Source organism: Chrysemys picta, chromosome 2 (assembly GCF_011386835.1).
Source record: "Chrysemys picta bellii isolate R12L10 chromosome 2, ASM1138683v2, whole genome shotgun sequence".
In the NCBI taxonomy this organism is placed as follows: domain Eukaryota; kingdom Metazoa; phylum Chordata; order Testudines; family Emydidae; genus Chrysemys; species Chrysemys picta.
Genome location: NC_088792.1, coordinates 34,253,389 through 34,267,804, shown reverse-complemented (window position 1 = coordinate 34,267,804; position 14,416 = coordinate 34,253,389). Strand labels below are relative to the sequence as shown.

Here is a 14,416-nt window from a genome sequence, read left to right as displayed (position 1 = left end):
GCTCCGCACGCTGCCCCCACCCCGAGCACCAGCTCCACACTCCCAGCCAATGGGAGCTGGGGGGGGGCGCGCTAGGGAGGGAGAGACGTGCTTGTGGGGGAGAGCAGTGCGCGCACCGCAAGGCCTCCGGCCCCCCCGCCTAGGAGCCGGACCTGCTGGCTGTTTCCAGGGCACAGCATGGAGCCAGCACAGGCAGCCACCTGCCTTAGCGCTGCTGACTGGGAGCCGCCCAAGGTAAGCCCGCACTCCAACCCCAAGCCCCAACCCTAATCCCCCCCAAACCCAGAGTCCCCTCCTGCATCCCAAACCCCTCATCCCCAGCCCCAACCCAGAACCCTCACCCCCCTCCTGCACCCCAACCCCTGCCTCAACCCACAGCCCCCTCCTGCACTCCAAATCCCTTGGTCCCACGCCCCAGCCTGGAGCTCCATCCTGCACCCCAAACCCTTCATTCCTGGCCCCCAGCCCAGAGCCTCACCCCTCCCACACTCCAACTCCCTGCCTCAACCCACAGCCTCCTCCCACATTCCAAATCTCTCGGCCTGACCAGCCAGCCCAGAGTCCCCTCCTGCACCCTGAACCCCTCATTTCTGGCCCCACCCCAGAGCCCATACCCCCTCCCACACCCTAACTATCTGCCCCAGCCCAGAGCCCCCTCCTGCACCCTGAACCTCTCATTTCTGGCCACATGCCGGAGCCCGCACCCCCATTTATAGCCCTCACGCCCTCCCATACCCTACCCCCCTGTCCCAGCCCTGTAAAAGTGAGTGAGGGTGAGGGAGAGCAAGCCACCGAGGGAGGAGGAAATGTAGTGGGCGGGGTCTCGGGGCAGGGCTAGGGTGTTTGGTTGTGTGCCAATAGAAAGTTGGCAACCCTAACCAACAGTGAGTGCTAATTTATGGTCCAATTCTGTAACGTGCTGAGCACCATCAATGTGAGTCAATGACATGTTGCAAAACTGATCATGTAGCAACTTTTTCAGAATTACTAAGTTACAATTTTAGCAGAAATATTAAAAGTTCCAAACACTTCTTAAATAGTTCAGAAATCATTACACTAAACCAGTGGTTTTCAAACTGTGGGTCGCGACCCAGTACTGGGTTGCGGAAGGTAAGGTATTGGGTCACAGCGGCTCTGGTCAGCACTGCCGACCAAGCCGTCAAAAGTCCCGTCGGCAGTGCTGTCCAGCTAAGGCAGGTTAGTCCCTACCTGTTCCAACACTGTGCTGTGCTCCCGGAAGCAGCCAGCAGCAGGTCCGGCTCCTAGGTGGGGGAGCCACGGGGCTCCGTGTGCTGCCCCTGTCCCGAGCACCGGCTCCACACTCCCATTGGCTAGGAACCGACAATTGGAAGCTGGGGAGGGGGGGTGGTGCCTGCGGGTGAGAGCCTAGGACCTGTGAGAACCCTGCCTCTGCACTCTGGCTGCTGACCCGGAGCCGCCTGAGGTAAGCCTGTGCCCCAAGCCCTGCCTCAAACCTGGAGCCTCTTCCTGCACCCCAAACCCTTCATCCCTGTCCCCACCCTAGAGCCTGCACCCCCAGCCCAGTGCCCTGATCCCCTCCCATATCCCAACCCTCTGCCCCAGCCCTGAGCCCCTCTCACATCCCAAACCCCTCCTCCCCAGCTCCACTGGGTCGCGGGCATCAACAATTTTCTTCAACTGGGTCACCAGAAAATAAGTTTGAAAACCACTGCACTAAACAACTACTGACAGAAAGTGAGGTAAAATTCACTTTCCTGACACAAGTAAAAGGAAGGGAAAATTGTGTTGCAGAGAAAAAAGGTTTGTCCAGAAAGGAGGATAGGAGACACTTGATATCGATTTAATTGGGCCACAATTTTATTATATAGATGTCTGGGACTACCCGGCAGATAAAGTGTAAAGTGCAGGCAAATCTATGTTTATTCAAATAACTACCCGGGGCTTCCACCAGCCCCCCTTCATTTTTCATCCAGGTCCCCCAGCCAACCCATGGCTTGGACCATACCATCCTCCCCACCCTCATAGGAGGGTTAAGGTGAGCTATATGAAAGGGGGGTTGGCTCCCTGCCGTACCAATCATGAAAGTCCCCTTTCCGTTCCTTTATCTAGCACCTCCTTGCTAGCTGCATGGAGAAAGGGCTTCCAACGCCCAGAGCTTTCATCTTTAAAGCTTTCCACCCTCTCATTCCAAGAGGGTGAGTCAGCACCGCAAAGCACTACCACTCAAATTTTGCTGTAATTTCTGACTTCCTTTCCCCCACATCCCTCACCATAAAGCATTGCTGCCTTCCTTTGGCAAGCCCGAACAACGTTCCCCTTGCTTCAGGTGCGGTGAATCCAACAATTGAAGGTGTTGGAGTCTGTGATATCAGTGACATTTGCCACCTACAGGTGAGGCAGTTAAATATTTTTTAATGCTATCCAAGTGCAATGGAGACCTCCCCCGATTGCCATGAATTTTCAAAGATAATAGCCAATAGCTCTGCAATCACATCAGCCAACTCCCTCAGCACCCCTGGATGCATTAGATCTGGACCCATGGACTTGTGCACATCCCGCTTTTCTAAACAGTCCTTAACCTGTTCTTTCTCTACTGAGGGCTGCTCACCTCCTCCCCATACTGTGTTGCCCAGTGCAGCAGTCTGGGAGCTGACCTTGTCTGTGAAAACCGAGGGGAAAAAAAAATCATTGAGTACTTCAGCTTTTTCCACATCATCTGTAACTATGTTGCCTCCCTCATTAAGTAAGGGTCCCACACTTTCCCTGACCTTCACCATTCCTTTTCCATCACCAGCTCCAAAATACCACACTGGAAGATGACCCAACTCCCGGTTATCTTTGTATACAATACGGATACATCTCACTAGTCACTAACTCTCTCCCACACTCACCTCACTCTCTTACACACTTGCCCTTTTCTGAGTTAAATAATTGAATGATTAGTGACAAAAAAGACCTCTCTTACCACTTCTGTCGGCAGCTCCTCCTCGCATTATTCTAGCCACCACAATTGCACCAGTATGTTCTTCCCTTTTAATAGTAGCCCCCTTAAAAAAAAAAAAAGATTTTGGTAAGTCTTAGCATAATTTAAATGCACTGGACTAGAAAACATTTTAAATGTTAAATTGCAAGCTGTAATGATGTATACTGTAGTCCAAAAACAGAAATGGAACCTGTTAATAAAAATCTGTTATTACATGAAATATATTTATTATTACATACACATTTCTGTTTGTATCAGGTTGATAGAAATCTGTCTCTTGTTCTATCTTATACAATCGGTCACTTGTTCAATTCTTTTCAGGAGGCTAGCAATAACCCATCCATTTTGCACAGGTGTGGTATTTGTACTCAGGACATGCCTACACTGCAATAAAACACCTGTGGCTGGCCTGTGTCAGCTGGCTTGGGCTCGTGGGGCTTTGACTAAGGGGCTATAAAATTGCAGTGTAGACATTCAGGCTCAGGCTGGAGCCTGGGCTCTGGGACCCTGTGATGGGGGCAGGTTCCAGAGCTCAGGCTTCAGCCTAATCCTGAACATCTATACTGAATTTTGATAGCCCTGCAGCCCAAGCCATCTGACACAGGCCAGCCGCAGGTGTTTTACTGCAATATAGACATATCCTTATTATGCATCTGAGGGGAACATGAAAACAATAAATTTTGGCCTTTAATATTTCCCCTAAGTGTACAGGGCTATACTATTTGTACTTGGTCAGCCTCTAGACTTGCACTTATGTACTGCTAAAAATTGAAAAACAATATATATAGTAAAGTTCCTGCATAAAAAGAGGCCATGTTGCGAAACACACAAAATGTTTTTTGCACATATTTAGCTAACATTTATGCCTTTAAAACAAAACACACACACACACACACACACACACACACGGCTACTTTGTTTTTTCACAAAGGAGTCTTTAAGAATCATTCAAGAAACAAAGACAAAATGATCTGGAAAAATTGGAGAAATGGTCTTAGGTGCTCCACTTAGGAAGAAACAATCTATTTCACACATACAGACTGTCTAGGAAGGAGTACGGCAGAAAGGGATCTAGGGGTTATAGTGGATCACAAGCTAAATATGAGTCAACAGTGTGATGCTGTTGCAAAAAAAGCAAACATGATTCTGGGATGCATTAACAGGTGTGTTGTGAGCTAGACACGAGAAGTCATTCTTCCGCTCTACTCTGCGCTGGTTAGGCCTCAACTGGAGTATTGTGTCCAGTTCTGGGCACTGCATTTCAAGAAAGATGTGGAGAGACTGGAGAGGGTCCAGAGAAGAGCAATAAGAATGATTAAAGGTCTTGAGAACATGACCTATGAAGGAAGGCTGAAAGAATTGGGTTTGTTTAGTTTGGAAAAGAGAAGACTGAGAGGGGACATGATAGCAGTTTTCAGGTATCTAAAAGGGTGTCATAAGGAGGAGGGAGAAAACTTGTTCACCCTAGCCTCTAAGGATAGAGCAAGAAGCAATGGGCTTAAACTGCAGCAAGGGAGGTTTAGGTTGGACATTAGGAAAAAGTTCCTAACTGTCAGGGTGGTTAAACACTGGAATAAACTGGGAGGTTGTGGAATCTCCATCTCTGGAGCTATTTAAGAGTAGGTTAGATAAATGTCTTTCTGCGATGGTCTAGACAGTATTTGGTCCTGCCATGAGGGCAGGGGACTGGACTCGACCTCTCGAGGTCCCTTCTAGTCCTAGAATCTATGGCTTTGGAAAATCATCCTATTCTGTAGCACTGATCTAGAATGCATATAAGGGAGAATTCATACAGTTCAGAAATGTGGGACATTTCCTGTATCTGTCATAATTGTGTTTTAACAATTAGCAACTAAATAAAGCATAAATAAATAATTTTTTTATCCAGTGGCTGTTTAGCAGCCTGTGTGAGAAGACTGAAGTCAACTCTTAGTGAGCTGCTGTCTATAGCACAAAATTACCATTAAAACTAGCAACTTGCTGGTATTCTCAATAGAGACAGAAAGTAATAAATAGAGGAGGGTTAACATGGAGTCTGAACAACTGATTATCTTCAATAGATATTTCTTCTCAACAGGATGGAAGCACACAAGTAAGATAGTGTGGGGAAGCTTGCTGTTGAGGTACCAGTAAAAGCAACTAAATAACAGGCCCTAAAATTGAGACACCTCGCATTCACCTGAAAATTTCTAAAGAAGCGAAGCAAAACTGAACTTTGAATGAAAAACCCATGTTTAAAGAAAATAAGAAATGTTGGCATTAAAGAATTATGTTTTCCGTAACTCCCCTCCCCTTTCTAATAGATTAAGAATAGCACAGAATAACATATATTGATGTATAACACTGAAATATAAAATGAAGAATTGTTAATGGTAAGATGAAAAGCTTCCAATAGTTATATTTTTAATGATTTGTAATTATGCATAGTGAATGAGTACTGAGGAGGTAACACTTAGGCCAAGGTTTTGGTGGCATAAATATGGTTTTGCTAATTCTTCTTTTACATAAAATTGCTAATCTGTTTAAAACATTATTGCTGAAAAAACAAAGGTAACATGTCACGTTGGAAGACGTAAGTAAAAGATGCACAAACATATAATAATAATAACCACCCCTCTTTTTTTCTGGGAAGACCCAGGGCAGGATGACACAACAACATGACCCAGAAACTGCAAAACCAGCCCGAAAAATACAGAAGTTGGGCAATTGAAGATTGTGCATGTTGTGACAAAGTTCCTCCACTATCTTGGTGGGTCCTGCGCTTATTGGCGGATTTTCTTGCCTCAGAGATTCACCATGTGGGTTGGGGAACAGCCCAGAGACCTTCCCCTCTGGAAGAACCCACAGTCCAAGTCAATTGGGAGGCTTGGGGGGAACCCGGGCCCGCCCTCTACTCCGGGTTCCAGCCCAGGGCCCTGTGGACTGCAGCTGTCTGTAGTGCCTCCTGTAACAACTGCACTACAGCTACAACTCCCTGGGCTACTTCCCCATGGCCTCCTCCAAACACCTTCCTTATTCTCACCACAGGACCTTCCTCCTGGTGTCTGATAACGCTTGTGCTCCTCAGTCCTCCAGCAGCGCACCCTCTCAGCTCCTTGCGCCTCTTGCTCCCAGCTCCTCACACTCCCACCACAAACTGAAGTGAGCTCCTTTTAAAACCCAGGTGCCTTGATTAGCCTGCCTTAATTGATTCTAGCAGCTTCTTCTTAATTGGCTCCAGGTGTTCTAATTAGCCTGCCTGCCTTAACTGGTTCTAGCAGGTTCCTGATTACTCTAGGGCAGCCCCTGCTTTGGTCACTCAGGGAACAGAAAACTACTCATCCAGTGACCAGTATATTTGCCCTCTACCAGACTCCTGTACCCCACTGGTCTGGGTCTGTCACAATGTATAATGTGTGGGTTACCTAAAATCCAAAGGGTTGATGTGCTAAAAGCCAATTGGATAAAGATTAAGTAATCTGTAATGTAGAAACATGTAAAAGACCAAAGTGAACATGGGCCCAAGCTGGAGAAACACCAGACCAGAAACTGAAGAATGTGACTGAAGGACTAGATCAAGGGATAAGAGAAGGCAACAATTATCATGGAAGGTGGAAGAACTTCCCGGTGCCCCAGAATGCGGTAACTTGGGCCTGATCAATTCTATCTTGTCTGTTATTTGCCTGGCATAAATGTATGTCCAGACACTATAGGTGACAATAATTCTGTCTGAAATTGTACAAATAAAAGCCAAAATTGATTACACCTAAATTGGGTGGACTTGTGACTCGGTGTCCCAACTTTTACCCCCAACACTTGTTGGATCTCACATGCTGAAATGTGCATCAGTATCAACTGCTTAGTGTTATCTGGTCAAAGAAGAGTTACAGTTGAGGTCGGAGTAAGTTGTTTATGAAATATATATTGAATTTTCTTTTATTTCTACCTTTCTTAATTTGTCATCAAGAAAATAAAGCAGAGTAACATGTGCATCACTGTTTCCAATGTAAAGTACTTCAGGAGCACAAAGGTGGAAAAATGCACAAATAACTAACAGGCGTCAAATGATTTGTATGTGTTTAACATTTTTAATGGTTGTGAGTAAAACTTACCTCTAAAAACTCAAATCTAAAATACAACAGAATACTTCAAATGCCAAGAGGGAGCTTGATTTGTATTTGTTTATTACACACAGGCTATATTTGCTGTGAAAAGGAAAACTCCCTAGAAAATTAATCACCACCACATGTTCAGAGTCTCTTTGGTAGAAATTCTGACAGTAGCCACCACTCTGTAGTAGAATTCTGGGTCTGTGTATTGCACACGATATTACATTTTATATTTATTCATATGAAATCCTATCTCTAAGCAGTGCATTCTTTCTGTAATTTGCTAAAAATATGCTTTTATATTTTTATAATATAATTATATAGCTATGACGTGCTTGAATTCTTTATTATGATTTAATTTCAGATGCAAATATGCCTGGGAGTTAGAAAAATTATGAGGATTTTACTGCAATTATTCTAGCCAAAGTTTTAAACTGAGTATTTTTATACAGGAAGCAAACACTACTGATTTCAATATTACTGTATATAAACTGATAAAATCAATCATTAATAATCTACTCTCTCTCAATACTAAGCTCTGGCACCACAGTAACAGATGTTAGTCTGAAGCTTACTTACAATAACTGGACACTAGCCAGGTATCACAGGGCAGTCCCGCGTGGCGTGCTGTCCTGTGCCTGCCTCAGTTTCCCCTCTCAGGTTACCCAATAACTTTACTTCAGGCTTTCTTGTCTCAATACTATCCTTCCTTGGGACCAAATTATTAAAAAAGCTTATGCAAATGATCCAAAACGTAAGTCTCCAAACATGCAGTCCATTTTTTACTGCAGTGCAAGCAGTAATTAAAACTCAAGCTATTTTATCTCGGGATGCCCCACATATGACACACTGGCAACTTTGACCACACCCAGACCCTCTGACAGTCCTCCTCTGTCCTTGTACCAGGACAGCCACCCCAGCCTTTTCAAATGGGGTGCAACCTCACTTTACCCGAACAGGAACCCTCCCACAGTCTCTGCTGAGGAGCATCCTTCACTCCCCCTGGCCCTCTTACTCTGGAATCCTGCTCTCTAGCTCTTAAGATTTCAGAGGTTAAGCTCCTCTACTGCTCCCTGCCTTCAACCCTCTCTGGCCCTTGATTTGGACTCTCCAGCTTAGAGCCTGCAGGCAACTCCCTCTGCGTCTCCTCCTTTCTTCAGCCCACTCCAGTCCTCTGGCCATGACAGTCTGGCTTGGAGACACTAGCCAAGAAATGCCTTTCACTGCTCTTCTTGCCTTCAGCTATCTCCCAGGAAACACCTTCTGCTTCCTTCTGGGACCTTCCTCCACTCCCCCAAGTCTCTGGCAGCTCTCATCTGCTCCTGGCTGAACTAGTCTGCTCTGATATACAGGGTCTCCCTCCCACACCCAGGTGCCCGGATTCTTTATAAGCCAGATGCTGCCCTGTCCTTTTAATTGGCCAACCTGACAGCACCTGTTCTGTCACAGAACAGCTGGACCTACTTCATTCAGAGGCCAGCCATTCTGTGACATCAAGATTTTTAAGTAATAAATATCCTTCCTGAACAATGCACCATAAAATTAAATTAATGGTAAAGTGCTTTTCTCAATCGATTCATAGACTCCAAGGTCAGAAGGGATCATTGGGATCATCTAGTCTGACCACCTGTATAAAAGAGGCCAAAAACTCCCCCAAAGTAATTCCTTTTGAACTGGATCAGACCTTTAAACAAAAAAAATCCAATCATGATTTAAAAATTGCCAGCAATGGAGAATCCACCATGGACCAAAATAAATTGTTCCAATCGTTAATTACTTTCATTGTTAAAAATATACACCTTATTTCCAAGCTCAATTTGTCTAGCTTCAACTTCTAGCCACTGGATCTTGTTATATCTTTCTCTGCTAGACTGAAGAGCCCATTATTAAATATTTGTTCCCCACACAGATACTTAAAGACTGTAATCAAGCCACTCCTTACCCTTCTCTTTGTTAAGCTAAACAGATTGAGCTCCTTGAATCTATCACTAAAAAAGGTTTTCTAAACCTTTAATCATTCTTGTGGCTCTTTGAACCCTCTGCAATTTATCAGCTTCCTTCTTGAATTGTGGATACCAGAAATGGACACAGTATTCCAGCAGAGGTTGCACAGTACCAAATATAACGGTAAAACTAACCTCTTCCCTATTTATGCATCCAAAAGCATTAGCTCTTTTGGCCACAGTGTCAAACTGGAAGCTTGTCTTCAGCTGATTATCCACCACAACTCCCAAATCTTTTTCAAAGTTATTGCTTCCCAGGATACAGTCCCTCAAACTGGAAGTATGGCCTACATTTTTTGTTCCTAGATTAATACACAAGGTGAAATCTATGGCAAGCAGAAATAAGATCAATAAGGAGTTTCCGAAGACTTTTTAAAAGAGCTGGATCAGGAGCTTGCTGGATTGTTAATGTTGATCTTCAGTAATTCTTGGAATACCAGGGAAATTCCAGAAAACTGGAAGAAAACTAATGTGTAAATGTGATGACCCAGGTAATTATAGGCCTGTCAGTCTGACTTCAATCCCAGGCAAGATAATGGAGTAGCTCATATGGGACTTGATTGATAAAGAATTCTTACTAGTGGAATGGAAAGAGTGTTATCATATGATATGATTACATCATTTGCTTTTTTCCCAAATACAGAACAGAAATATTCATCAAACACATCTGCTTTTTCTGCATTATTATTAATAATTTTACCACTTTCATCTATTAATGGAGCAATGCTTTGTCAGGATTTTATTTGTTCCTAATACACTTTAAAAATTCCTTCTTATTGGCCTTCCCTCCGCTGGCCATAGATTTCTCTTTGTGTCCTTTTGCTTCCCTTATTAATTTGCTACAATTCCTAGCTTCTGTTTTATATTAATTACTATAACTCCCCCTTTCATCCATTTGTTATATACATATATATTTTTATTTCCCCCCCTTACACCCAGGTCAGTTTTTTAACCAATACAGCCTTTATTCTCAATTGTAAAATTATGCTTATTTATACATCTATTAAAGTGTTCTTAAGTCAAATAAAAATACAAGACATCTCCAATACACCCATCCAAACAGCACACAGGCTTCCACCCCTCACGCAAAAGGCTATACAAGGAGCACGATTTACATTCTTACCCTAGAAGTCGACAAGCTGAGTTCCATTAAACCAGGATGGAATCTGAAAGTCATAACCTAAGGCCTTCTTCTAAGAATGCCCAGCTATCTTTCCTATGATGTTTAAATCTAAGGATTGTTAAAATCACTACAGCTAACCTTAATTGTGATAGCATGTGGGGAAAGAGGTGATCAGGTAGCCAAGAACCTTAGCTTAAAGACCAAGGACAACAGTTAGAATTGCCCCTGGAAGCAATGGGAAGCCTGTTTGCTGAGGAGGAATGGGTGTAATATGTTCTGTGCAACTAATACAGAGGTTCCCAAAGTGGGCGATACCGCCCCCTGGGGGGCGCTGGAACGATCCAGGGGGGCAGTAGTAGCCTCGGGTGCAATTGGGGGGCGTTGAATAAAAATAAGGGGGCGGTGGAAGCATAAAGAAAGAATATAAGAAAATTTTGAAAAACCGTTCGTACATGTTTCATCTGTTGTGTAACAGAGTTAAAGCTATAGTGATTACTTTATTTTCCAAATAAATTCACAAATTATAACCGATCAGGTGTCAAGTCCGCCAACAGCTCTTAACAAGCAAGTGTTGGCAGGCGAGCGTGTCGCGCATTGTCGGGAAGTCCAGCATGCATCGGCAGGAATATGTGCGTGTAATGACTTGTTTACAATACGATACTATAAATAGGCGACATGTATGAAATCTAATTTAGATTGTTTCTTAATTGTGTAAAAAGCAGTTAACAATAGTGCAATAAGTATTTAAAATTTTTTATTCATATTCAATACCTTCGATCTTTACAGATTACGGATCACATACAAAGCAAATTGTATTATTGTTGTTTCAATAAAACAGCAATTTACACGTGAGTATTTTTATACATTTTCTTACATATCTACCGTACGTTTCTGTGTCTCTAGTGCTTACTAATAATAAAATCGTAGCAGGCTTGTGTCGGTACAGTAGTATTTGAAGTGTACAGTCAATATATTTGTCATATTTTTTATTACAATATTAACAAAAACGGGAATGAAATCGTAAAAAAACTGTTAACTATTAACATTTATTTATATCTATCGAATCATCTGTGTTAATTGGTAAATAAGGCGTGTGTTAATAAGGAACAATTATTTAAATAAGGGCAAACTAAATTAAAACTATTAACTGATTTTTAATTGCATATAGATTATTTTTTAATTAATTATTTCTTGATAAATTTAGTTTGATATTTGACAGTTTAATATCAAATACATATATCTAATGCTGAGCAAAGAACAAAACCCAGTTTATTAGTTTCATTAGTATTTTAGTTTGGTTGTCTTTTGCCATCTTACGCAAAAACCACTGTATACCTGATGTCGTGGGCGATATTCTAATAACACATCTTTCTTTACTATATTGTAGGACGTAGGTAGAAATATAGATACATAAAAGAACACAAATTTGTCACTGCATCTTTCTGTTTGTTCGCTTAAAGAAGGTAGATTTCCAGGGGGGCGCTGAGTAATTTTTTTTCTGAAAAGGGGGGCGCTGAGTAATTTTTTTCCTGAAAAGGGGGCGGTGGGCCAAATAAGTTTGGGAACCTCTGAACTAATACCACCAACACCCTGTCTTTGCTATGAAAAAAATGGTGTGTTTCTAACTCAAGTAAGCTAACTTGAAGTAAAATCCTAGTGAAGACAAGAGAGTTTGCAGATTTCACGAGTTATGGGGGACTTAGTTACTTAACTCAATTTAGCTTACTGAAACTGCCACCCACTCATCCATCTCATTGGGTGTAAAACTTGATCGGACCTGCAGTGTGGTGGACAACCCTAGAGGAGGAAAGTGTATGCCTTGGAATGCAGAGATGGGCTGTATTTCCTCCAGAGACCCTTCAACTTCCATTGGCCAGCCCCTTGCTCTCCCCGCCCCCATTAATTTAAGCCTGTGCCCAGTCTTTTTGGAGCCTCTTCCTCTTGTTAGCTGCTCCACCCTTCCTCCCTGTAGTTTTAGTATAATTGCTGTGTTTTAGAATGTTGCGGGTCTAACCAACTGCCTGTTTTGGGGTCAGGAAGGAATTTTTCCCATTGGAGCCAAGTTGTTGGAAGCTTGGTGTTTTTCTGTTTGTTTTTTTTTGGGGGGGGGGGAATTTGGCCTTCCTCACAACATCATGGAGCACAGTTGGATTAAATAAGAGAAATTACTGTTTGGCCTTTGTAGTAATGTTTAGTTCATCACAACTTGCGGTCAGCGACCAGTAAGGATAAAAGCCAAAAGGGATAGTTCCCGAAGGTAAAAGAGACCTGGGATTTCACTGAACCGATTGAAGAAGGGTAGTCCTGAAGTCTTTAGAATCATAGAAGATTAGGGTTGGAAGAGACTTCAGGAGGTCATCTAGTCCAACCCCCTGCTCAAAGCAGGACCAACACCAACTAAATCATCCCTGTCAGGGCTGTATCAAGCTAGGCTTTAAAAACCTCTAAAGATGGAGATTCCACCACCTCCCTAGGTAACCCATTCCAGTGCTTCAGCTAGTGAAATAGTGTTTCCTAATATCCAACCTAACCTCTCCCACTGCAACTTGAGACCATTAACTCCTTGTTCTGTCATCTGCCACCACTGAGAACAGCCTAGCTCCATCCTCTTTGAAACCCCCCTTCAGGTAGTTGAAGGCTGCTATCAAATCCCACCTCACGCTTCTCTTCTGCAGACTAAATAACCCCAGTTCCCTCAGCCACTCCTCGTAAATCATGTGCCCCAGCCCCCTAATCATTTCCGTTGCCTTCTGCTGGACTCTCTCCAATTTGTCCACATCCTTTCTGTGATGGGGGGCCCAAAACTGGACACAATACTCCAGATGTGGCCTCACCAATGTCGAATAGAGGACAATAATCACTTCCTTCGATCTGCTGACAATGCTCCTACTAATGCAACCCAATATGCCGTTAGCCTTCTTGGCAAGGGCACAGTGTTGACTCTCATCCAGCTTCTAGTCCACTGTAATCCCCAGGTCCTTTTCTGCAGAACTGCAGCTTAACCAGTCTGTCCCCAGCCTGTAGCAGTGCATGGGATTCTTCCATCCTATGTGCAAGACTCTGCACTTGTCTTTGTTGAACCTCATCAGATTTATTGTGGCCCAATCCTCTAATTTGTCTAGGTCACTCTGGACCTTTGTAGGCCATTGTCCCCTTATGGTACCGTCTACTTCCCTTGTGGGTGGAGAGTGAGATTATTCAGAAAAGTGAATGGAGTCTTGGGAGCAGGCTGAAAAGAGTGTACCCTGAGGTATGGGTTATATGGTGGAAGCCCTCTAACCTGGCACTGGACCCACTTAAATGTCTGATATGAGAGAGATAGGGGAGGCAGGGTGAATAGTGTCCCACCCCAGCGTTAATATATTTGCAGCCTTCTGTTTAAATCTATCCCTGTGTCTGTCTTCATTCCCCTACATGTCCTGATCGATATGAACACATCTTTTATTCATAGGGAAGACAAGGCCCAAGTAAGAATGCAGCCACATACAGCACTAGTTGAGTCTTGTGACTGGCCTTCAAAGCTAGCCTATGTACTACACATTATAAAAAGGCAAAGTGGTTTGAAAAAACAAGGCTTCTCCTACTCGTCTCCAAACCTTCCCCATTATAGTTTTTAAAAATATCCTCAAATGTCAATTAATTTGCTTTTAATGTATGAGTACTTTTGATTTTGCTGAAATACTAAAAAAGCACTTCTCTCATGTTATTGCAAGCGCTGCCTAATCCATGAGGTGTGGATAATCTGGCAAGAACATTTGTTCTTATGAATTGTTGAGCCCCAGTATTTTCAGTGGCACATGCAATGCAGCTTCTCATACTGTGCTTTAAAAAGCAAAGGCAGTTAAGGTTGGATCTTGGGAGTCTGAAAAAGGGCTTTCGTGTTGTTAGCCAAAGGAGAGAGTTAGCCAAAATGGGACATACATAGGTGTAATAGCATAGCTCAATTTAAAATATTTTTTAAAAGGGAAATAAGAAGTTTGGAAACCATATGGAGATCAGAGATTGAGAATGTGATTAAAGGTACAGCAGCAAGCAGCATGCAAAAGTACTGACACATTAATGCAACTTCTCCAGGAGCTAGACCCTTTTTTGTTTACTTTTATGTCCTAGAGATGAGCAGTACTACTCCATCCATTCATCTGCTGGATACTGCTGGTTCCAGAATATTAACAAAATAAGCCCTTATTTTTCAAGGATTAACAACAAATCAAAACAAGTTTGGCCTGTAATATAGGTT

At 43.2% G+C, this 14,416-nt stretch overlaps 1 protein-coding gene across 10 annotated transcripts in view; it reads right to left on the bottom strand.

The window, feature by feature from the left end:
- The window catches only part of MPP7 (MAGUK p55 scaffold protein 7), a 264,560-nt gene that overhangs the window by 71,982 nt on the left and 178,162 nt on the right, over window positions 1-14,416 (bottom strand). For all 10 annotated transcript variants that reach the window (XR_010599110.1, XR_010599111.1, XM_065586862.1 and 7 more), the window contains one exon: window positions 2,948-3,029. Coding sequence is in view for 8 of the 10 variants with exons in the window: in XM_065586862.1 (XP_065442934.1) it covers window positions 2,948-3,029 (82 nt within the window). In the remaining 2 variants the exon portion in view is untranslated. The remainder of the gene's footprint in view (window positions 1-2,947; window positions 3,030-14,416) is intronic.